The sequence below is a fragment of the Pelophylax lessonae genome (assembly GCF_965119305.1).
Source record: "Pelophylax lessonae genome assembly, chromosome: 11".
Taxonomy (NCBI): Eukaryota; Metazoa; Chordata; class Amphibia; order Anura; family Ranidae; genus Pelophylax; species Pelophylax lessonae.
In genome coordinates, this window is record NC_138778.1 from 179,698,348 (window position 1) to 179,721,520 (window position 23,173).

The following is a 23,173-nucleotide window of genomic DNA, read 5'->3' on the forward strand; positions in this document are numbered from 1 at the left end:
CTGGTAGTGCAGAGGAAGAGAGGGGTTGTGTCTTCCATCAGGCAGACTGGTAGTGCAGAGGAAGAGAGGGGTTGTGTCTTCCATCAGGCAGACTGGTAGTGCAGAGGAAGAGAGGGGTTGTGTCTTCCATCAGGCAGACTGGTAGTGCAGAGGAAGAGAGGGGTTGTGTCTTCCATCAGGCAGACTGGTAGTGCAGAGGAAGAGAGGGGTTGTGTCTTCCATCAGGCAGACTGGTAGTGCAGAGGAAGAGAGGGGTTGTGTCTTCCATCAGGCAGACTGGTAGTGCAGAGGAAGAGAGGGGTTGTGTCTTCCATCAGGCAGACTGGTAGTGCAGAGGAAGAGAGAGGTTGTGTCTTCCATCAGGCAGACTGGTAGTGCAGAGGAAGAGAGGGGTTGTGTCTTCCATCAGGCAGACTGGTAGTGCAGAGGAAGAGAGGGGTTGTGTCTTCCATCAGGCAGACTGGTAGTGCAGAGGAAGAGAGGGGTTGTGTCTTCCATCAGGCAGACTGGTAGTGCAGAGGAAGAGAGAGGTTGTGTCTTCCATCAGGCAGACTGGAAGTGCAGAGGAAGAGAGGGGTTGTGTCTTCCATCAGGCAGACTGGTAGTGCAGAGGAAGAGAGAGGTTGTGTCTTCCATCAGGCAGACTGGTAGTGCAGAGGAAGAGAGAGGTTGTGTCTTCCATCAGGCAGACTGGTAGTGCAGAGGAAGAGAGGGGTTGTGTCTTCCATCAGGCAGACTGGTAGTGCAGAGGAAGAGAGAGGTTGTGTCTTCCATCAGGCAGACTGGTAGTGCAGAGGAAGAGAGAGGTTGTGTCTTCCATCAGGCAGACTGGTAGTGCAGAGGAAGAGAGGGGTTGTGTCTTCCATCAGGCAGACTGGTAGTGCAGAGGAAGAGAGGGGTTGTGTCTTCCATCAGGCAGACTGGTAGTGCAGAGGAAGAGAGAGGTTGTGTCTTCCATCAGGCAGACTGGTAGTGCAGAGGAAGAGAGGGGTTGTGTCTTCCATCAGGCAGACTGGTAGTGCAGAGGAAGAGAGGGGTTGTGTCTGACCAGAAGGGGAAGTGTGTCTGAACCAAGCTGCTGGATTACAGAATAAAATAGGCAGTGTGGTCAAACTGTGGTGTCTATTAGGTGCTATTTTATATTTGTTGAAATGGAATCAAGTCTAAATGTAAAATAAAAGGTTGAGTCCAAGTCTTTCCGCCCTAGGCGTTTCAGGAGTTATTCCAGTGGAGGCTAAAATATAACAATGTAGTTTTTATTTTACAGAAATCATCGTCAGTGCTCCAAACTTTGAAAACAAAGGATTGGTTAGTACAATAAATTATCGCTACTGTGACTTCTTACAAAAGCAATGTGGAAGACGTTAATGCTAAATGCAACAGTTAGGCCATGTTTGAATTTAAGCTCAACCTTTTTTTTTTGGTTTTTTATCGAGTGGGTAAGGGTTATTGCTGTCTGTGTCCCCATTGACAAAATGTAATTTCACTTCCTGTCCTTCCTGACAGCACATGACAAGTACAGGAAATTATGAAAGGTCCCTCTCTCTGGAACATAGACAGCAACAAACCTTTCTTTATTAGTGTGGGCATGGATTGGATTGGGTTGTCAGGTTTTTATTGCTCTCAGGGTCTTTCTGTTCCAATGCCAAATGCACCACAATCATTTTTTTCTCATGGGATCACCGGGATAGGGATAAAAATTTGGCATGAGTTCTGTCTCTTACTCACTCTGTTGAAATGTAAAAGAAAGATTTTGACTGGAGTTGGTTATGTTTTCCATCTATTCATTCCTTTGTATCAATATTTTTACTTGTTTTACAAGAACATATGAAACTTCTTTCACAAGATGTTGAATGGTCTATCAATGTACCTGTCTGTTTTTCTCATTTAGTGTCACCAAATTAATTGCTTTCTTAGCTGATGTGCCTGTGATTCACTGAACTACTAGCAATGATCTAACGTAACTCAGGTTAAATTGAAATAAACCAAATTAATAAAAAAGGGGCATCATTTAATGGGCCACTTGGTCTTTTTCTGCCATCACTTGTCTATGTTTCTAATAAAGAGCTAGAAGTGACAGAGAAGTTAGTAGGATGCGAGGAAAGAAATGCTCTACACTGTATGGCCGGTAATTTTCTGATACCTGAAGATCACTCTGATAAGAGCTTATTGGACATCAAATTGGAAAACTATTGGCATTATTATGGAGGTGCCCTACCCATTTGTGACTATAACAGACTCCACTCTTCTGGAGAGGCTTTCCACAAGGGTGTGCCCTTTGGAATATATGCACATTTGTGTCGTCAGATACTGACGTTAGATGAGATCTGGCTCAGAATTAGCATTCCAGTGTATCCTAGAAGTAGAAGTGTCCAGTAGAGATTGACCAGGCTCACCAAATTTTTTACACCATGGACTGAATAAACTATACATTGGGCAGTGGCCAGTAGGTCCCAGGGAACCCTCACTGAAATCATTTAATTTGGGGGCAACGAAAAAAAATGCTTTATACATTGGAAGTCAATAGGAAGAAAAATACCTTTACAGTTGTGGTCAGAATGCCACCCTTATATTCAGCTAAAAAGATCCTTGGTTATACTACTGGCTCTGCCAAGTGGTGATGACCAGTGGCGGCCTGTGCATAGGGGGCGCCAGGGTGCCGCCCCCCCTAAAAAAGAAAAAAAAATTTACAAAAAGAGCAATAAAGTTTTTTAAAAAAGGAAAATTGCGTTCGCCGGCCTATGTGGAGGCTGTGGGGGGGTGGGGGGGGTGGGGTTTACGACCCAGAAGAGGCGCAGATTGGCTGCCTTCTGGGGGCGTAACCTGGGCGCAGGGCACAGCGCTAGGACACCCCCACTTTCGTGATATCCTGGCTGTGATTGGTCCAGTCTCCAGCCTGGACCAATCATCATCCAGGACATCCCGCTCACGTCGCAATGGGGGCGGGGGCGGTGCCGGTGCGTGCATCAGTCACTCACCGTCACCGCCCGGTCACCTGCCCGCCGCCGCAGGTGATGACCCTGGAATTATGTAGGCACCATCAAATGAGAGATCAGTCATCTACAGCTCAAAGAACCCCTAGCAACCTCTGGAGGTAGTCCGATGTACAGATCTGTGTCTGATCAGGTCAGGCGGAGATCTGCGACGAATATCTGTGCTGCATTGTAGCTCAGATAATCACTTCAAGGGTGCAGAAACATCAACGTTCCTGTGACAAACCATAATTTGCGATTTGTCAATTTTTGAATCAAAAGCATTGGTGCACTATAGTGGTTATTTGGCACATGTCAAGTGTGCCAAAAAACTGTGAGAAACACAATAGCTTATCGGTCCCTATAACTTTATGGAGCAAATGAACAAAAGCAGTAAATAAAAAAATCTTTATAACCTGTTCATGCCTAATATTATACGGATGCAAAAAAAAAAAATTCACAAACTGCCTCTTTCTCTTGACACAATTCCTTTAACCCGCAAACTCGACTCAGTTCTTATCTCTTCCAGGTTGAAATATACAGCGGTCCCCTTACACTTTTCAGAATCCTAGGAAATCAGGTGGGTTTATTTGTATAATTGTAAGGATAGGAAGTGACAGGAAACCTTTCCAATAGGTACAAGGAGGAAAGCTAAAACATGTTTAGTATGGTGGGAAGGTTGGAACTTCTGACACTGTTTTTATTGCTGTTCATGTCTTTAAAGCTGAACTCCGGGATTAGGAAATATTGTTGAAATACAAGAGCCATGTGTATTCTTCCTTGAATCTTGGTGTGCTTTGTGTATTTCTTCCAGATCTGTGCAGTGATTCAGTGTGAAACTTTGTCTTTTTGTATTAACCCAGTGGTTCTTAACCTGGGTTCGATCGAACCCCAGGGGTTCGGTGGGTCAGTCTCGAGGGTTCAGCACACCCTCCGCTAGTACCACTTCGCTGTCAGGGACTATTTCTCCAGTTTCGGGCATGTCCTTCCACTCCCGCTCCGAGCCGTCATCATGGAAATACATAACATCCAGTGGCATAGCGTGGGGGGTGTAGGGGGGGCCGGCCGCACCGAGCGCAACATCTGGGGGGGGGGGTGCATCTGCTCTGCAGTGTCATGTCACTCACTCTGTCATGATAGGCTGGCCGCCGCTGCCCGATGAGTCTGCTCGCACTCGCAGCTCTCTCTGCCCCTGGCTCACTCTCACTGCTGGCTGTGCAGCTCGGCTCCCGGCCGAATCCAATCCAGCCGGAGACGGCGTCGCCCACTGTGGAGTGGTGGGGGGAGACAGGCCAGGTGTGCGGTGCGGAGAGGGACTGTCTGGGGGAGGGACTAACCCTTGCAGCGGCTGCCCAGCGCAGCGCGGGAGAGAGCCACCAGGCCCGGCAGCCGCAGCAGCAGAAGAAGTCGGCAGGTGAGAGGCCAGAGAGCCAGTGGTGACAGTGGTGCTGCAGCCTGCAGGAGGAAAACCTAGCCTGTGATCAGGAGTTGTGACACAGGTGAAAAAAAGGTAGGACTGGAGTAGTACTGGCTGTACTAGTCTAGTGACTGACTGTCTGACTGACTGTGTGAGAACACTGTGAAGACTATGTAAAGGGGCATCTATTTTATGGGGAACCTGGCCTGCTGTAAGGGGGGAGATCTAAATGGGGGACGGGACCTCACCTCACCCTGGCCTGCTGTAAGGGGGGAGATCTAAATGGGGACGGGACCTCACCTCACCCTGCTGTAAGGGGGGATCTATATGGGGGACATGATCCCCCATATAGATCCCCCCTTACAGTAGGCCAGGGTGAGGGGAGATCCCCCATATAGAGCCCCCTCTACAGCAGGCCAGGTTGAGGTTAGGTCAGTCTGGGGTCCCCCATATAGATCCCCCCCTACAGCAGACCAGGGTGAGGTTAGGTCACTCTGGGGTCCCCCATATAGATCCCCCCCTACAGCAGGCCAGGGTCCGGACCTCACCTCACCCTGTCCTGCTGTAAGGGGGGAAATCTATATGGGGGACGGGACCTCACCTCACCCTGGCCTGCTGTAAGGGGGGATCTATATGGGGGACCTGGGATCTATATGGGGGACCTCACCCTGGCCTGCTGTAAGGGGGGATCTATATGGGGGACCAGGTCCCCCATATAGATCCCCCCTTACAGCAGGCCAGGGTGAGGTGAGGTCCCATCCCCCATATAGATACCCCCTTACAGCAGGCCAGGGTGAGGTGACATGAGACATGATAATGACATGAGAGTGGCACTTGCCAAGATAAAGCCGCGCATTTCTGAACTGGTCTCTGAAAAACAACAGCAGAAGTCACACTAGTTTGCAGTAAATATTCATTATTATGTTTTTGTGTGAAAATCATATTTTAATGGTGTTGTTCATTTTGTGCACCTATGTATAAATATATACCTAAAATAATATATACCTATGTTTTGAATTTGAAAAAAATCATATTTTATTTTTTCCAATTAAGAAGGGTTCGGTGAATGCACATATGAAACTGGTGGGGTTCATTACCTCCAACAAGGTTAAGAACCACTGTATTAACCACTTTATGCCTACGCTATAGCCAGAAGACAGTTACAGCACGGTTCTCTCCCTGTGCGCCCCCTGGGGTGTGCATCTGGCATTCTCTGTGATTATGGTAAAGAGACAATCACAGCGGCACTTTACTATGTGATCAGCTGTATCCAATCACAGCTTATCACATCTAAACACACTTGCCAGTTATCGGCATTCCTTTCCTCAGGCGCTGTCACAACATGAGGAGAGGAGATCCGGTAACTGTCAAGTGTGATATTTACACAGATAATCAGGGCACTGATCATTAGTGCCATGATTATCAGTGCAGCCCTATCAGTGCCAATCAGTGCCCATCAGTGCTTCCTATCAAAGGCCCATCAGTGCCACCTATCAGTGCCCATCAGTGCTGCCCATCAGCATTGCCTATCAGTGCCTCCTCATCAGTGGCGCCTACCAGTGCCCATCAGTGGTGCCTATCAGTGCCCATCAGTGCAGCCTATCAGTGCAGCCTATCAGTGCCCATCAGTGCAGCCTCATCAGTGCACATTAGTGAAGGAGAGAAATTACTTATTTGCAAAATTTTATAACAGAAACTAAGAAAAGCATCTTTTTTCATTTGTTTGGCAAAAAATGAAAAATAGAAAACAACCCGGTGGTGATTAAATACCGTTTCAAAAAACGATAAAAATGTCATATGGGTACAGTGTTGCATGACCGCTCAATTGTCATTCAAAGTGTGACAGCATTGAAAGCTGAATTGAAGTGGTTAAAGAATGCTCAGTGCTGCTCTCTCTCCTTGTGCAGAGTGACTGGCCTTGTCTTTGCCCCCTCCTGTAGTTTTCCGCAGGCAACCTGTAGAAGATAGGCCTGTTGGCCCCTCCCACAGCTCTTCTCTTTGTAGGTTATGCACAGTACAGTAATGATGTCACCACTACTTTTAAAAGTTAATAGCCTGGTTTTTAAATGCACTTTAGTACACACAAAGTGAATTTATACCCCTTTGTGGCTACTAAGGAATGTACTGATATTATATGGTAAAAAAAAAATATATATATATATATATATATATATATATATATATATTTCATTTAAAGAGATTCCTTAATATAGAAAAACAATATATATATACACAGTCAGGTCCGTAAATATTGGGACATTGACACAATTCTAATCTTTTTGGCTCTATACACCACCACAATAGATTTGAAATGAAACAAACAAAATGTGCTTTAACTGCAGACTTTCAGCTTTAATTTGAGGGTATTTACATCCAAATCAGGTGAGCGGTGTAGGAAATACAACAGTTTGTATATGTGCCTCCCACTTTTAAGGGACCAAAAGTGATGGGACAGATTAAAGCGGAGTTCCACCCTGGATTTTTTTTTTTTTTTTTTAATACCCCCGGGACAGTCAGGGCTAGTGCATTCCACAATGGCTAGCCTCTGATCTGTCCCGGGTTGCACTTACCTGTTAGGACAAATACTTACCTTGCAAACGTCTTGTCCAGCGCTGCCATCTCAGATGTGGGCAGCTTGAAGCCAGCGCGTCCTCTTCGGCGTCTTCTTCCGCCTTCTTTGGTCCCACGATGCTCTGCGCCGGCCCCGACGTCACTTCCGGGTCGCGCGCGTCATCCCTCTACAGCTTCTGGGCATGCCCAGAAGCTGTTTAGAAGGGGATGACGCGCGCGACCCGGAACTGACGTCGGGGCCGGTGCAGGCGCAATGATTCCTGGGAGCTATGACGTCCAGCTCCCAGGAATCATTGCAGAGCCAGGAAGTGACGACGGGCCGCGGCCGAGGAAGGAGGAAGAAGGAAGTAAGGTAAGTATATTTTCTTCGCTACGAGGTAAGTAGAAAAAAAAAAAATATGCGATTATCCATTTCTTTTTCAGGTGACCCGGAGCGAGAAGATGGAGGTAAGTATAAAAATAGGGTGGAACTCCACTTTAACAATCATAAATCAAACTTTCACTTTTTAATACTTGGTTGCAAATCCTTTGCAGTCAATTACAGCCTGAAGTCTGGAACGCATAGATATCATCAGATGCTGGGTTTCATCCCTGTTGATGCTCTGCCAGGCCTCTACTGCAACTGTCTTCAGTTCCTGCTTGTTCTTGGGGCATTTTCCCTTCAGTTTTGTCTTCAGCAAGTGAAATGCATGCTCAATCGGATTCAGGTCAGGTGATTGACTTGACCATTGCATAACATTCCACTTCGTTCCCTTAAAAAACTCTTTAGTTGCTTTTGCAGTATGCTTTGGGTCATTGTCCATCTGCACTGGGAAGCGTCGTCCAATGAGTTCTGAAGCATTTGGCTGAATATGAGCAGATACTATTGCCTGAAACACTTCAGAATTCATCCTGCTGCTTTTGTCAGCTGTCACATCATCAATAAATACAAGAGAACCAGTTCCATTGGCAGCCATACATGCCCACACCATGACACTACCAACACCATGCTTCACTGATGAGGTGGTATGCTTTGGATCATGAGCAGTTCCTTTCCTTCTCCATACTCTTCTCTTCCCATCACTCTGGTACAAGTTGATCTTGGTCTCATCTGTCCATAGGATGTTGTTACAGAACTGTGAAGCCTTTTTTAGATGTTGTTTGACAAACTCTTATCCGGCCTTCCTGTTTTTGAGGCTCACCAATGGTTTACATCTTGTGGTGAACCCTCTGTATTCACTCTGGTGAAGTCTTCTCTTGATTGTTGACTTTGACACACATACACCTACCTCCTGGAGAGTGTACTTGATCTGGCCAACTGTTGTGAAGGGTGTTTTCTTCACCAGGGAAAGAATTCTTCAGTCATCCACCACAGTTATTTTCTGTGGTCTTCCGGGTCTTTTGGTGTTGCTGAGCTCACCGGAGCGTTCTTTCTTTTTAAGAATGTTCCAAACAGTTGATTTGGCCACACCTAATGTTTTTGCTATCTCTCTGATGGGTTTGTTTTGTTTTTTTTCAGCCTAATGATGGCTTGCTTCACTGATAGTTACAGCTCTTTGGATCTCATATTGAGAGTTGACAGCAACAGATTCCAAATGCAAATAGCACACTTGAACTGAACTCTGGACCTTTTATCTGCTCCTTGTAAATGGGATAATGAGGGAATAACACACACCTGGCCATGGAACAGCTGAGCAGTCAATTGTCCCATTACTTTTGGTCCCTTAAAAAGTGGGAGGCACATATACAAACTGTTATAATTCCTACACCGTTGACCTGATTTGGATGTAAATACCCTCAAATTAAAGCTGCAAGTCTGTAGTTAAAGCACATCTTGTTTGTTTCATTTCAAATCCATTGTGGTGGTTTATAGAACCAAAAAGATTAGAATTGTGTCAGTGTCCCAATATTTACGGACCTGACTGTACATATATATATATATATATATTGTTTTTCTATATTAAGGAATCTCTTTAAATGAAATTTTTTATACCTGGAGTTCAGCTTTAAGTCTCATGGACAATTGCACCCTGCTCTTCTTGCACAGGTCTCACAGGCATAGGAAGTGGGGAAAAAAATATCTCCAATGGGGGTCATAGATAGAACTAAAATGCGGTCAGAAATATAAATATTATTCTGCAAAAAAATCAATAAGTAATTTGTGTGCAGTTAATTCAGGATCAATAATACATAGGGAATTGGAAGAAAAAAACAACCTTTTAGATTGTAAAACAAAAGAGTAAATGGCACATTGTAATGAACGTCCTCTATGCATTATGCTTTTTGTGAATAGCATCTAATGCGTGTTTTCCCCTTTTTTCAGATTGCTGCATATTTTGGTCACTCGGTGGCTGCCGTAGACATCAATGGTGATAAGTGAGTGTTGGAAATGGAGAATATGGTTGTATGAATAGTTTCTTAAGGTTGAATCAAGAGTCCTCTAGTGCTTGTTTTGGGGTACTGCAGTCATAGTATTATCTTTGTATTGTTACTGTATATAGTTGGCAATATTTTAAAAGAAAACCTGGTGGCGCAGTCACTGTTTTAGTCGGGGTGGGTTTCACACTGTATGTTACATGGACACACTTGCAGATCAGAAATGGGCATATTTTTATAGGTGTTCCCAGCATGTATCAGTTTAACAAGAGGCTACCTTTAATGTCTATTTCCCCTTTAGCAATTCATGCATCTAGTAGGCTGCAAGTGGAGTTAAAGTGCATGTTCAGCCCAAACTGTTTTTTTTTAATTTACTAGATGGGTAAAGGTTAGAACCCCCATCAGGTTTTTACTACATCCAGGGATTCATCATGAGGAATTGACCCTCATTTACAGTCCTGCTGACAAAGCTTTACCATACAGGAAATCAGCAACAACAGCAACGTACACAGAAATAAAATTGCTTTGCTTTGACTAGAGAAGGGGAGAGCTAGATCCCCTGTCAGATATTTATTTTTGGATACATGCATAAGAGGTGCTGGGTCTCCTATTGGTAATATCCAATTTTGTGAATGACTGTTTCATTGATTAGGCTGATTAACTTTGGTGAGGCTGCTCACATGTACCAGAGCACCCCCAACAAATGGATAGGGGGTTCTACAAATATGTAAGAAGCAGTAAAGGCATCACACTGGGTCATAGAGTCCAGAATAGGTTTTAAAAAAATGTATTAAAAAAAAAGAAACCAATGAATTTTCGGGAATTCAAACACTCCCTACTTCCTCAGGATTTATATGTGACCTCAAAATTTACTGAGCTCAGTAGGATATTTATAATCAGTGCCAGGACAAGGTCATCTAAACCCCAGGGTGAACATGTCAAACTGCGCCCCCTTCATTTTTCCCTAAGATGTATGAGCATTATGTATCAGCAAAAATCCCCCCTACCCCCCCCCCCCCCAAAAAATTGAGCACTAATCTGCATGCTTGCCCCCGAAGCATACATTTCCCAGTACAAAACTGCCCCCCCCCCTGCTGAAATCCCCCCTCCCAGCACAAATTGTTGCCCCCCCAATTTCCCAAAATCACCCCAGCACAAATGTCCCCTCCCCCTGAAAAACAAAATCACTCCACCTAGCACAAATCCTCTAGTTCTCAAATATCCCCTCTGATTACACATTCACTCTTCCCCATCCCAAATCCCCCCTCCCAGCACAAATCCCTCTAATCCCTGCTCTCAGCACAAATACCCCCCCCCCCCCCAATCATATACTAGCACAACCCCCCCCCCCAAAATGTACCCCTCCTAGCACCATTACCCTCAACCTCTACCATATCACCTCTTCTAGCACAAAGCCCCCAAATCCCCCCTCCTAGCACAAATCGCCCTCCCCATCCCACCTCCCAACACAAATCCCCCTAAGTCACCATTCCTGGCACACCCCACAAACTTCCCTCCTAAAATAATTCTTACCCCCTGTCGCTCCCAAATTTCCCCTCCCAACTCAAATCCCTCCCCTACCAATATCCTCAAAGCACCCCCCATGTCACATAATACCACAGTGCACAGGGCAGCCTCCCCTCCTGCCCACCCCTTGTCCCACCCTGTTTATAATACTTGTAACTGTAGAAATGGATAATGCCGCCAGCAGGTCGTTCAATGCAGAGCTCTCTTTTTCTTTTTATTATTTGGTAAACATTATTCTGAGCTCTATGACCAGTGGTGTAGCGCTCTTACTGCTTTTACAGATTTTCATTTGTGTCTATGTCCCTGTTGCATAGTTTTCCCTCAATTCTTGCACATGTCACATACACAATAGGTGAGCAAAAATCTTCAAATGGGGTCACTAATGGAAGGTAAAACTCTGAAACATTTAACTCTTCCCAACTCAAATAATAAAAAAAAAATGGCTGTAGGTAGTCTTTAACTGAAACTTTCAGGCTTCATGTTTGACATGCCTTTGCTATTTGTAAGTGAGTGAGAATTTTAGATTTAGAGCTTAGTTTATCATAAGATGCATAGTTTATAATTGGCTAGTCACATTTTATGTATATTTCATTCAGCCTTGATGATTTGCTGGTGGGAGCTCCTCTTTACATTGAGCGCAAGGCAGGCGGAAAACTCCTGGAAGTTGGACAAGTCTACATTTATAAACAGAACAGCCCCACAATTCTTGACAAAGACCCTCAGATCCTCAGTGGGACATATGTTTATGGGCAGTTTGGTGCCTCCATTGCTCCCCTAGGAGACCTGGATCAAGATGGATACAATGGTATGAGAGGACGCATTTCTATGTGACCACCAAATCATATTTTGCCATATACAAAGTTTAGTCTGTGTAATACCTGCATGGTCTGATGTGCTGAAAGAGGTCCCCATATCCTTATTCCACTTTTCTCATGATAAATCATTATGATCTAACACAATTGTAGCTCCTTTTATAATATTTATACCAACCTGGCTAGCCTAAGGCTCGGTTCACACTTGTGCGATGCGGGAAGGCTGCGAATTCGCAGCCTGTTCCCGCATCGCATCTGCACATCTGGCAGTTCACACTGCCATATGCGATACGCAGGGGGTGTCAATTAAATGTTAACGACACCCCCAGTTTGATCGCATATCGCAGTGCGATCTGACAGTTCGCACAGGATCGGATCACACAAGTGTGAACCACTGTGCCATCCGATCCTGATGCGGCTGAAAAAAAGGGTCATGTGCGTCTTTGGTGCGGATACAGTGCAAATTCAGCCATATAAAGTGTATGGCTGAATTTGCATCCGCACATGAGATCGCATGTAATGAAGGAGCAGTGCGCTCCGAATTACATGCGATCTCCACAGCCGCAATAATGTGTAATGTGAACCGGAACTAATGTAGACTCCTCTACTTAGAAATACAGAAAGGAGTGCCAGACCAAAACCAGATAAAAGAGTCTAGGATAAATTCAATTGTTGGCTAAAAGAAAGTCCTAAAAACAGCCAACACATTTACGGGGCAACACCACTCCCCTTTATCAGGGCCCAGCAAAGGGTAAAACTTGGATGGACTTCAAGTGACTTTGCAGATCTAAGTTGGAACCAGCATTGAACTCTGGAGTACATGGACTAACAACCTGACAGTAGTTGCTGAGCAGCAATGGAGGCCCAGCCTGGTCCCATCCAGGTTTTATCCCGTGTTGGGCCCTGATGAAAAGGAAAGTGGTGTTGCCTCTGAAACGTAGTGTCCATTCGCACTACTGCGACTTGTCAGGCGACTTGTCAGCCTGACAAGTCGCGGTCCGTCGCGGTCCATTGTGTGCTACAGGAACCGTTCTAATAGGAGCGACACAAGTCGCTCCAACTTAGAAAAAGGTTCCTGTACTACTTCGGGGCGACCTGGAGCGACTTGCATAGACATTCATTATATGAAGTCCGTGCAAGTCGCGCCGAAGTCGCGGTGCACGCGACTTCACAGGTCGCCCTCTAAGTCGTGCCGCTTCAGTGTGAACCGGCACTCAATGACAATTTTTTTTTTTTTTTTTTTACCAACAATTAAAATGATCTTGAACTCTTTTATCCATTTTTGGTTTCTTTCTCTATTTCTATGGTTTGACCTATTGTTGGGATCCCATTAAAGAAAGCCTTGCTATGTAAAAGCTGTCTTACCAGAGCTATTGAGCTTGTTGGCAGTTTTCCTTCATCTGACTACATGTGTTAAGTCTAAAAGTTCCCAGCGCCTCTTTCAGTATGTTGTTTTCTAGACTCCTCTCCTGTCAGTTATAAACATTATCTTATCAGAATCCTTTCTCTTTTCCTCATGAAAAGTCTGAAGCTTTCTAGTGTCAAAGCTGATGTTACAGGTTCTACGTTAATCCGTACATTTATTCTGGTAGACTACATAATATATCATTTTTAATTTCCCGTTTTGTGAAACATGATGTACTCAAAATCACTCACTAACGGCTTGTCTTTCTCTAGATGTGGCTGTAGGCTCTCCTTTTGGAGGACAGTCTGGAGCAGGCTGTGTATACATATACAAGGGGGAGAAGTCCGGTTTGTCTACACAGCCATCGCAGATTCTGGAGGGCCAACCAGAGACCTCATCCAGGTTTGGCTTTTCTCTGAGAGGAGGGGAAGACATTGATCAGAATGGATATCCAGGTAAAAGGCTGTAACTAAGCAGAAATACAACCCAATCCTGTCTTCAGGTTGCTTTTGTTCAAAAGGGTTTAGGTTTGTACTCCTAAGCAACTTTGTGATTGAAAATGTACAGTCATTGAGAGCCAACGGCTAAAGTTTACAGAGTGTGGGCTCATCTACTATTGTGTATGTTCCCTGATTTCATTTCTACTTAGTGACACTTTTCCTAGTCTTCAAATGAGATCAGAAAAGGCTGGGTGTATGGTGGCTGGTGTTCACGATAAAATGTAAATACTGATGCCTCCTTGTATAGCCACTGTAGATTAGTTGAGTGCACCACTAAGAAAAAGCGAAGTCATAGGATGCAAATAATGCCAACTAGACCCTACACATCTGCTGGTTTTAAGCCAGTTTCTGCATTTTTTCCTGCATTTTCAGAGAGCCGCAGCCATCTTGTTTGGCCCCTTCTTATACAATGAATCCCTTACAATCCCCTTTTCTCTATCGCTCATTGACAGACGTAGTCTTCTTGATTCTCAAGAGCTGGGTTATGTTGTCTCCGCAGGAGTAGGACTAGGCAGAAAGACAAAACGTTCTGGCTCCACCTTAGGGGCAGTCCCTGAGGGTATATCCTCCCTCTCTCTGCTACAGGGAATCATTTTTTTTCTGTCTAGTCAGGAGTAAGGACCTAAGTTCCTTGCTGGGATCTTTTTGGTCCTGGCAAGATTTTTTTCTTTAAAAAAAAAAAAAAAAAAAAAAAAGATTTTTTTAGGCAGTTTTTCTCCAGTATTTTTTTCCTGTGAGATCTTCAAGCAAATACGCCGGACTGGGCGACACTAGTGGTCACCCCAGCCGGCCTACGAGCGCGCGCAGACCATTGCATTGCGCTTGGTCGGCCGCGACACATTCAAGTAAGTATGCGGGGCCGGGCGACGGGCTGGGTGTTGAGATCCAGTGGTCACCCCGGTTTCTGCCTACGAGCGCGTGCAGACCAGAGCTCCGCGCTGGGTCGGCCGCGACGGAGTCCCAGTGGAGGGACTGACCTTGCGAGTTAAAAGTCTCGCTTGGACGCCAGGAACCAGAGAGTCGAGGCGTCCGGAGTGGTCCACAACCCCCCACCCCGGTGGAGAGGGTATTGTGAAGAGAGGGTGCCTGTCGGTTCGGTATGGTGAGTAAACGTTCCCTTTTTTCTTTCCTCGTTATGAGGCAGTATGAATTATGGGCCCCTCCATACATGGTCAGTATATATCTGACACTAAAAGTCCCCCTTGTAAATACAGTATGTGTTTGTGGGAAGTGGACTTGGTTTGAGAGCTAACACTCTACCCAGCAGACTGTAGCATTACAGCAGACATAGGAGGTATAATCCTACCTTATTTGTAGTGTATCTCCTGTAGATCAATAAATCGCCACTTAGCAGAGATGCAGGTGGATGTGCTGGGAAAAACGATTTCGGCGGTCCGCCGCCATTTTGCCGTAGACCAGGTGCATGTATGTCCTCAGGTCACGCCGGCCGCCATGTTTTTGGAGTCTAATGTCTCTTGTATGGGGGCGGCCATGTTTCATGAGCCCAGCTACCTCGTGGAGAGCTGGGAACGCCGGAGGCGTACACAGGGGGCGGAGCCACGTCCTTCTACCCGGGAAAAAGCAACAGCTCCTTCCAGTCTGTAAAAGACAGACGCTGACTGCAGTTGGTTGGAAACTTCACTGCATCGGTTGGTGAGCCTTGGGGGTCCCTCTCTCTCTCTCTGTGGGGATCGAGAAGCAGGTACTCTGAGGGGCGCTATTGCGCTAGGGGGAGACACATAAAAAAAAAAAAAAAAGTTTTTTTTTTGTTTTTTCTGGCAAAAGTGTCCTGAATTAACATGGGCCCTGCCACTCATGTATCTCCTCCGGATCCCCTCGAGGGGTCTGCAGGATCCTCCAGCACCCCACTGACGATTGAATCATTGTCAGCTATTATGGAAACTTTTGTGTCCCGGGTGGAAGTGGCTTGTCAGGGACAGGGCGCAAGAAAGCGACCCCCGCCTAACCCCTTATTATCTGAAACCTCGGATTCAGACTCTGAGCCTATTTCTGCAGTTGCAGGTACTTCATCTGGGATTGGTGTCTCGTGTACTGTCTCTTCAGACAGTGAGGAGGATGTTTCGGCATCAGCCATAGCCAAAGAGGAAGCGTTGGTAAACGCACTCATTGTATCTGTTCAAGAAACCTTAAGATTACAGGGTATTCCGTCGGAAATAGCTGAAACTGAAATCCCTTTTGGGACTAAAAAACGCATCAAAGTGGCGAAGGTTTTTCCATTGCCCAAATGTTTTGGCAATCCAATCAAAGAAGAATGGAGTCTGCCAAAACGCACTTCTACTATTTCTAAACGCATTAACAGGCGTTATCCGTTTGAGGAAACCCTCATTAAGAAATGGACAGAACCACCTGTGGTGGATTCACCAATTGCTAGATTGAATAAAGCCACGGTTATTCCTCTAGAAGACGCTCCGTCTTTTAAAGATCCAGTGGATCGCAAGATAGAAGCTATGTCTCGCACCATGTTTACCTTGATTGGATCAGCTTTCAGACCAATAATTGCTATTGGTCTGGTTTCGCAGGCTGTAACTGAATGGACCAAGTGGTTACGCCGGGACTTAGAAGAGGTCCCTCAGGCGGTATCAGATTTGTTGGAACAAATGATACAGGGGTTACAGTTTGTGTGTGATGCGGCGTTAGACGCCACTCCATTATTGGCGCGAGCATCAGTCTCAGCGGTGGTTCTCAGGCGTACACTGTGGCTAAAAGGTTGGTTAGCCGACCAAGGTTCCAAAAAAGCATTGGCTAATATCCCCTTTTTAGGAGAGCGTCTATTTGGAGCCAACTTAGATGAGATCATTAAGGATCTCACGGGTGGAAAGAGCACCTTTTTACCGCAAAATGTTAAAGGTAAAGGAACTCGTCAAAAACGAGGGCCTTCTTTTTCTGCTCACAAGAGTTTTTTCGTCCCGCGGGTGAAAAAATTAAGTCCTCCAAAGCTCCTTCAGGAGGCTTCAGGGGACGTTGGTCGGGCAAGCAAAAGCCCGCCCCCTCCAGACCTGAAGATAAATCGTCCAAAGCCTGAAGGTGCGCCCCCACCCATAACTGGGGTGGGGGGACGTCTTCGCCGGTTCCCGGATCCATGGCTTTCCAGAATCCCGGACAAGTGGGTTTGCGAAGTCATAAGGTCAGGGTACAAGATCGAGTTTCGATCTCTCCCACCGGCGCGATTCTTCCCTTCCAATATTCGACTATCCCCGGATCGTTTAGAAGATCTGCGGAGAGCAGTCACGGATTTACTACAACAAGGAGTGGTAGTCCACATTCCTTGGACAGAACGTTTTCAGGGGTTTTATTCAAACCTATTTACAATACCCAGGAAAGAGGGCAAAGTGCGTCCAATTCTGGACTTAAGGGCACTCAATTCTTTTGTCAACATAAGAAAATTCAGAATGGAGTCCATTCGCACAGTAGCAGCCTTCCTGCATCCAGGGGATGTCCTAGCGTCCATAGACATCAAGGACGCATATCTTCACATTCCCATTTTCGCAGGACATCAGCGGTTTCTACGCTTTTCCGTAGAAGAGAACCACTATCAGTTTGTGGCGTTACCTTTCGGTCTCGCCACGGCTCCTCGGGTCTTCACGAAGGTGTTGGCCCCAATGTTGGCACTACTGCGCCAAAGAGGCATATCGATTCTTGGTTACCTAGACGATCTTCTGCTTCATGCAGAGTCTCCTCAGACCTTGCTACAAAACATAGAAATTACTATAATTTCTTTACAGGAATTCGGGTGGCTGGTGAACCAGCAAAAGTCATTTCTGGTTCCCACCCAGAGGCTCGAATATCTGGGTCTAATTCTAGACACAGTCAGGACAAGAGTTTTTCTTCCGGTAGGGAAACTCCGGAAGATTCAATTAGCAGTCCAGTTGTTACTATCCAACAGCTGGTCTTCTCTTCGAACTTGCATGAGGGTTCTGGGGTTGATGGTGGCTTCCTTTGAAGCAGTCCCATTTGCCCAGTCCCATACCCGAATTCTTCAGCAAGAGATTCTTCTCAGATGGAATCGGAATCCGGAATCCCTGGACAATCAGATCCGATTGAGCAAACAGACCAGAGAGTCTCTGGTCTGGTGGCTTCGGTCTCCGATGCTCAGCCAGGGAAAGTAATTTCTGCCAATATATTGGACAATAGTGACCACGGATGCCAGTCTATCTGGATGGGGAGGAATTCTCGGTCAGTTATCTGTCCAGGGACTTTGGTCCCTGGAAGAATCCAGGTGGCCGATAAATGTATTGGAACTGAGAGCGATCAGACTTTGTCTGATTCACTGGACCGAGCAGCTCCAGGGCAGCCCGGTTCGGATCCAGTCGGACAACGCCACGGCCGTGGCTTATGTCAATCACCAGGGGGGCACCAAGAGTGTCCGAGCGGCCAAAGAAGTGGCTTGCATTCTTCGCTGGGCGGAACGATTTGTTCCAGCTATCTCTGCGGTGTTCATTCCGGGGGTGGAGAATTGGCAGGCAGATTATCTCAGCCGTCAGACTCTGGATCAGGGGGAATGATCCCTCCATCCAGAAGTTTTCCACCAGTTGTGCCTACGGTGGGGCACCCCGGATGTGGATCTGTTGGCATCACGATTCAACAGGAAAGTACAGAGATTCGTGGCTCGCTCCCGCGATCCTCTAGCAGAGACCGCAGACGCACTGATCGCCCCGTGGGGGCAATACCAGCTAATGTATGCCTTCCCTCCTCTCGGGTTACTGCCAAGACTTCTTCGCAGGATAGAGGAGGAAGGAATTCCAGTAATTCTGGTAGCTCCGGACTGGCCTCGTCGAGCTTGGTACGCCGATGTGGTCAGACTGGTGGCGGACGTCCCGTGGAGACTTCCTCTCAGGGAGGACCTACTGTCTCAGGGACCGATCTTCCATCCTGCTTTACGATCGCTGGCTTTAACGGCCTGGCTATTGAGACCCAGGTGCTGAAGGACAAAGGTTTGTCAGCTTCAGTTATTCCTACTCTAGTTGAAGCAAGGAAAGCGACTTCCAGAAAGATTTATCATCGCACATGGAAGTCCTACATTGCATGGTGTGAACCTCTGGGGTTCCGTCCACGGTCTTATTCGGTTAGTCGAATATTAGCTTTTCTGCAACAAGGGGTTGAGCAGAAACTGGCCTTGAGTACTATCAAGGGTCAGGTCTCAGCATTAGCTATCTTCTTTCAGAAGCCTTTGGCTACTCATTCCTTGGTGCGGAATTTCATCTAGGGGGTGCGACATCTGGCTCCGCCAGTGCGCGCGCCGTTACCACCCTGGGATCTTAATTTAGTATTGTCGGTTCTTCAGAAACCTCCCTTTGAAGATATTAGGGAGATTCCTCTACCTACGTTGTCCCAGAAGGTGGCCTTCTTGGTGGCTATTACTTCTGCACGCAGGGTGTCAGAACTGGCCGCGTTATCTTGTCGTTCCCCATATCTGGTGGTTCATAGAGATAAGGTGGTTCTTCGTCCGAATCCATCCTTCCTACCAAAAGTGGTTTCAGAATTTCATCTGAATGAAGAAATTGTATTACCTTCCCTGTGTCCTAAGCCCAGTCATCCTCGGGAGTTTGCTTTACACTCCTTGGATGTGGTCCGGGCGATCAGGGTATACTTAAAAACGACAGACTCGTTTCGCAAGACGGATTCACTTTTTGTGATCCCGGATGGACCCAAAAAGGGGTTGCCTGCATCTGCCGCGACCATTTCCAAATGGATCAGACAGACGGTGGTACAGGCTTATTCTATTAAGGGTCGGGAGCCCCCGTTCCCTGTTAAGGCGCACTCCACTCGGGCGCTTAGTGCGTCATGGGCCTTTCGCCATCAGGCGTCAGTGGTCCAGGTGTGCAAGGCGGCTACCTGGTCGTCGGTGCATACCTTTACAAAACATTATAAAGTTGATGTAATGGCATCATCTGATGCCGTGTTTGGCCGCAAGGTTTTGCAGGCCGCCATTTGAGGAGACCAGTGGTCTGCCTCGAGGGTTTTTTTTCCGTTGGAAATTTTTCTTTTGAGTCTCATTCTTTGTTTATAATGAGCCTTTAAAACTTCTAGTTTGGCACCGGTTGGGCCTTCTAGATTGGATTTTGATTTTTGTCAATCCCACCCCTCATTTGTGGCACTGCTTCTGGATGTCCCAGCTCTTGAGAATCAAGAAGACTACGTCTGTCAATGAGCGATAGAGAAAAATGGATTTTTGTAAGATCTTACCGTAAAATCCTTTTCTCTTAAGCTCATTGACAGACGTAGTACCCGCCCCTCTATCATTGAGTTGGGTTGGGTTAAATTCTCTGTTACTGCTTTAGAACAGAACTGATTCCCTGTAGCAGAGAGAGGGAGGATATACCCTCAGGGACTGCCCCTAAGGTGGAGCCAGAACGTTTTGTCTTTCTGCCTAGTCCTACTCCTGCGGAGACAACATAACCCAGCTCTTGAGAATCAAGAAGACTACGTCTGTCAATGAGCTTAAGAGAAAAGGATTTTACGGTAAGATCTTACAAAAATCCATTTTTTTAGCATATCTATGTGAAAAGGTGTGTTACAATCAGAGATGTATAGTAACTAAGTAGAACTACTTCACTACTGTACTTAAGTACCGAAAGGCGGTATCTGTACTTTCCTAGAGTAGAATTTTTTTCTCCTACTTCCACTTTTACTTCACTACATTTTTTCAATGATTTCAATACTTCTACTCCGATATTTTTTTTTTGTGCTGCATAGTTACTCGTTACTATTATAAAAATTACCACTGCCAGAACAGTAGATGGCAGGTTTCATGAAGCTCAAAACGTGTGTATTATCAGCGCATATGAAAATAAAAGCTACTGCATGTATAAATAAAAGCTGCATTTGAAATAATAAAAAACAATATGATGTTCAGACTTTTGACTTCTTTCTTTAATAACTACATAACACAGTACTTGTACTTTTACTTTCAGTACTTGAGTAGCATTTTTTTTTCAAAACTACTGGTACTTTTACTTTCAGTACTTGAGTAGCAAAATTTTTAAAAAAACTACTTGCAATACTTAAGTACAAAAAATGTTGAATACTTTAGTACTTCTACTCAAGTCACTTTTTGATCGAGCACTTGTACTTTTACTCAAGTATGGGTTTTGAGTACTTTATACAACTCTGGTTACAATAAACCATGTTCTCACAGTCAGCTCCCAGCTTTCATCATTGCCGCCAATCATTGTGACACCATGATTGGATAAGTGGGATGCACTTTCTTTAGCTCACACGGAAGCCAGAGCTGGAGGAAATAAATTAACAGAGGAGCTACATGGCCGAGGGAGGAATATTCCCAGGAATAGGTTGAATGTAATGAGAAGGTACATACAAATAGAGTCTTGATTGGCATTCTATGGTCACATGGGTAGGAACTGTTGATTGCTGGGATGCAATTGCAAAAAAACCGAAGAAGTTGTCCCATCCTCTTTTCTTGTACTCACTTATTTTTTGTACTAAAAAGACTAGGGATGCTCTTCAAACCCATGTGGCTGAGCCCGCCAGGAAGCGGTCATCTGTAATGGGCCAATCATCTGCATTCCTCGCCCCCCTGTTTTCACATATACAAGGGGTACACAGCAGTGTTAATTTTGTCGACTAAATTAACACTATTTTAGTCAACTAAAATACGACTAAAACTAAAACAATTCAGATGACTAAAATACGACTAAAACTAAAATGGCATTTTAGTCATAAGACTAAAATATGTCTAAAACTAAAATTACATTTTAGTCAAAAGACTATGACTAAAACTAAATTGAAAACTGACATAACAATTAACACTCCTCTGCTGGCCATTGCTAAATCGGCAACACAATTCCATCCAGAGCCTGTAATAATGGCACATTAAAGTTTAAACATGTATTGTACCACCGCATAAACATAAGTAAGGGGCATCTACTAAGCTGCTGAAAGAGAAAAAATTTGGAAAAAGCCTTTTCTTATATTTTTCCTTAGTATTAATGTTGGTACTATGTTCAGGCATTATGTGCAATGACATTACAGCCAAAAGAGTTTACATTTTTTTTTTTTTTTGTATTTTAAAGTTGCACTTCTGTTTGTCCAAAGGCAATATTTTTGTTTGTTTATGAAACTCGGCTTTATTTATAAAGACGTTATATATCACAATGGCTAAGAGCCGGTTCACATACAGGCGACCCGACTTGCCGGGGCGACCTGTGAGGTCGCGGTGCACAGCACGCACCGCGACCTCTGAGAGCCTTGCACGGACTTCATATCATTGAAGTCAATGCAGGTCGCTCCAGGTCACCCCAAAGTAGTACAGGACCCTTTTTCTAAGTCGGAGCGACTTGTGTCGCTCCTATTAGAACGGGTCGTGTGCTAATCTATGGCAGGCGACCCACGGCGACTTGTCAGGCAACCAGATCGCCCCAGTGTGAACTGGCTCTTAATCTGTGTCTGTAGTGCGTGTTCAAACCTTAATACCATGAATAATAACATAGTATTACATTTTTTACTCCTGGGGTAAATTTGTATAATTAGTTTGGAAGTTCTAGAGACATGTTTAAATAATGCATTATAATATACCTAAATCCATTTGATTTATAGTCGACTAAATTGTACTGGAGATTTTAGTCGACTAAAATATGACTAAAACTAAAACAATTCAGATGACTAAAATAGGACTAAAACTAAAATGGCATTTTAGTCAAAAGACTATAACTAAAACTAAATCGAAATTTGCTGCCAAAATTAACACTGGTGCACAGACCTCCTCCTGGCAACACCTGCCAATAGTTGGCATGTTATTATTAAGATACATTTCTATCTATGTTGAGCAGACTGAGTGTTTAGGGAAAAAGGTAGGGATGAATTGACAAATCCAGTCAAGTATCCCTATGATTAAATAGACAGTTGGTGGTGTTTGACTTTCAAACCAAAGTTCTCAGTTGTCCTCTGCTTTAGCCCCACAAAGCTGTCTAAAAGTGTATGCATCCTTTTAAAAAAACAAACAAAAATTCTCAGCTCACTTACCAAAAAGATCTGCCCCTTTCACACACGGTAGTCCATCGGCGGACTACGTTTTTCTCAGCGGGGGATCGATCCGCCGATCCCCCGCTGAGCAGGGGGATGGCAGCTGTGTCTCTGCGCTGTGTGCGGAGACAGAGCTGTCAGGTCCCCATTCTTCTCTATGGGGGAATCGGATGAGAATGGACCGTCTGTCCGTTCTCATCCGATTCGATCCGCCAGACGGATGGAAAATGGGGTTTCCATCCGTCCGGATTTGACGGATCTGATCGGATGTCAGCGCACATGTCTCCGCTGACATCCGATGCCCCATAGAGATGCATGGGGCATCCGTTCAGAACCTCCTTAAAAACAAACAGGCGGATCTGAACGGTCCATTTATGTGAAAGGGGCCTAACAGTTCACGTTAAAATTAAAGGGTAAGTTAGCTGCAGCGGCCACATCACGGCACCCCAGTGTACTGTAGTCCTGACTCTATAATTTGGAGGGTGTCCTGAGTTGGAGCACATATACTGTATAATAATGGATAGATTAAGGGAGGTATGCCTGGAGAGAGCCCACCCCTCCTTAAATATATAGGGATGCACTGGACATCCAGCAAATGTACAAGGGCAGCAAAG

The 23,173-nt window shown here is 45.4% G+C and overlaps 1 protein-coding gene across 1 annotated transcript in view; it reads left to right on the top strand.

Annotated features, from left to right (window-relative positions):
- LOC309566192 (integrin alpha-IIb-like) overlaps positions 1-23,173 on the top strand; it is a 98,354-nt gene that overhangs the window by 20,834 nt on the left and 54,347 nt on the right. Inside the window, exons 9-13 of the mRNA XM_082271278.1 lie at positions 1,268-1,308; positions 3,502-3,552; positions 9,263-9,315; positions 11,439-11,647; positions 13,332-13,514. Of these exons, the coding sequence (XP_082127404.1) occupies positions 1,268-1,308; positions 3,502-3,552; positions 9,263-9,315; positions 11,439-11,647; positions 13,332-13,514 (537 nt within the window). The remainder of the gene's footprint in view (positions 1-1,267; positions 1,309-3,501; positions 3,553-9,262; positions 9,316-11,438; positions 11,648-13,331; positions 13,515-23,173) is intronic.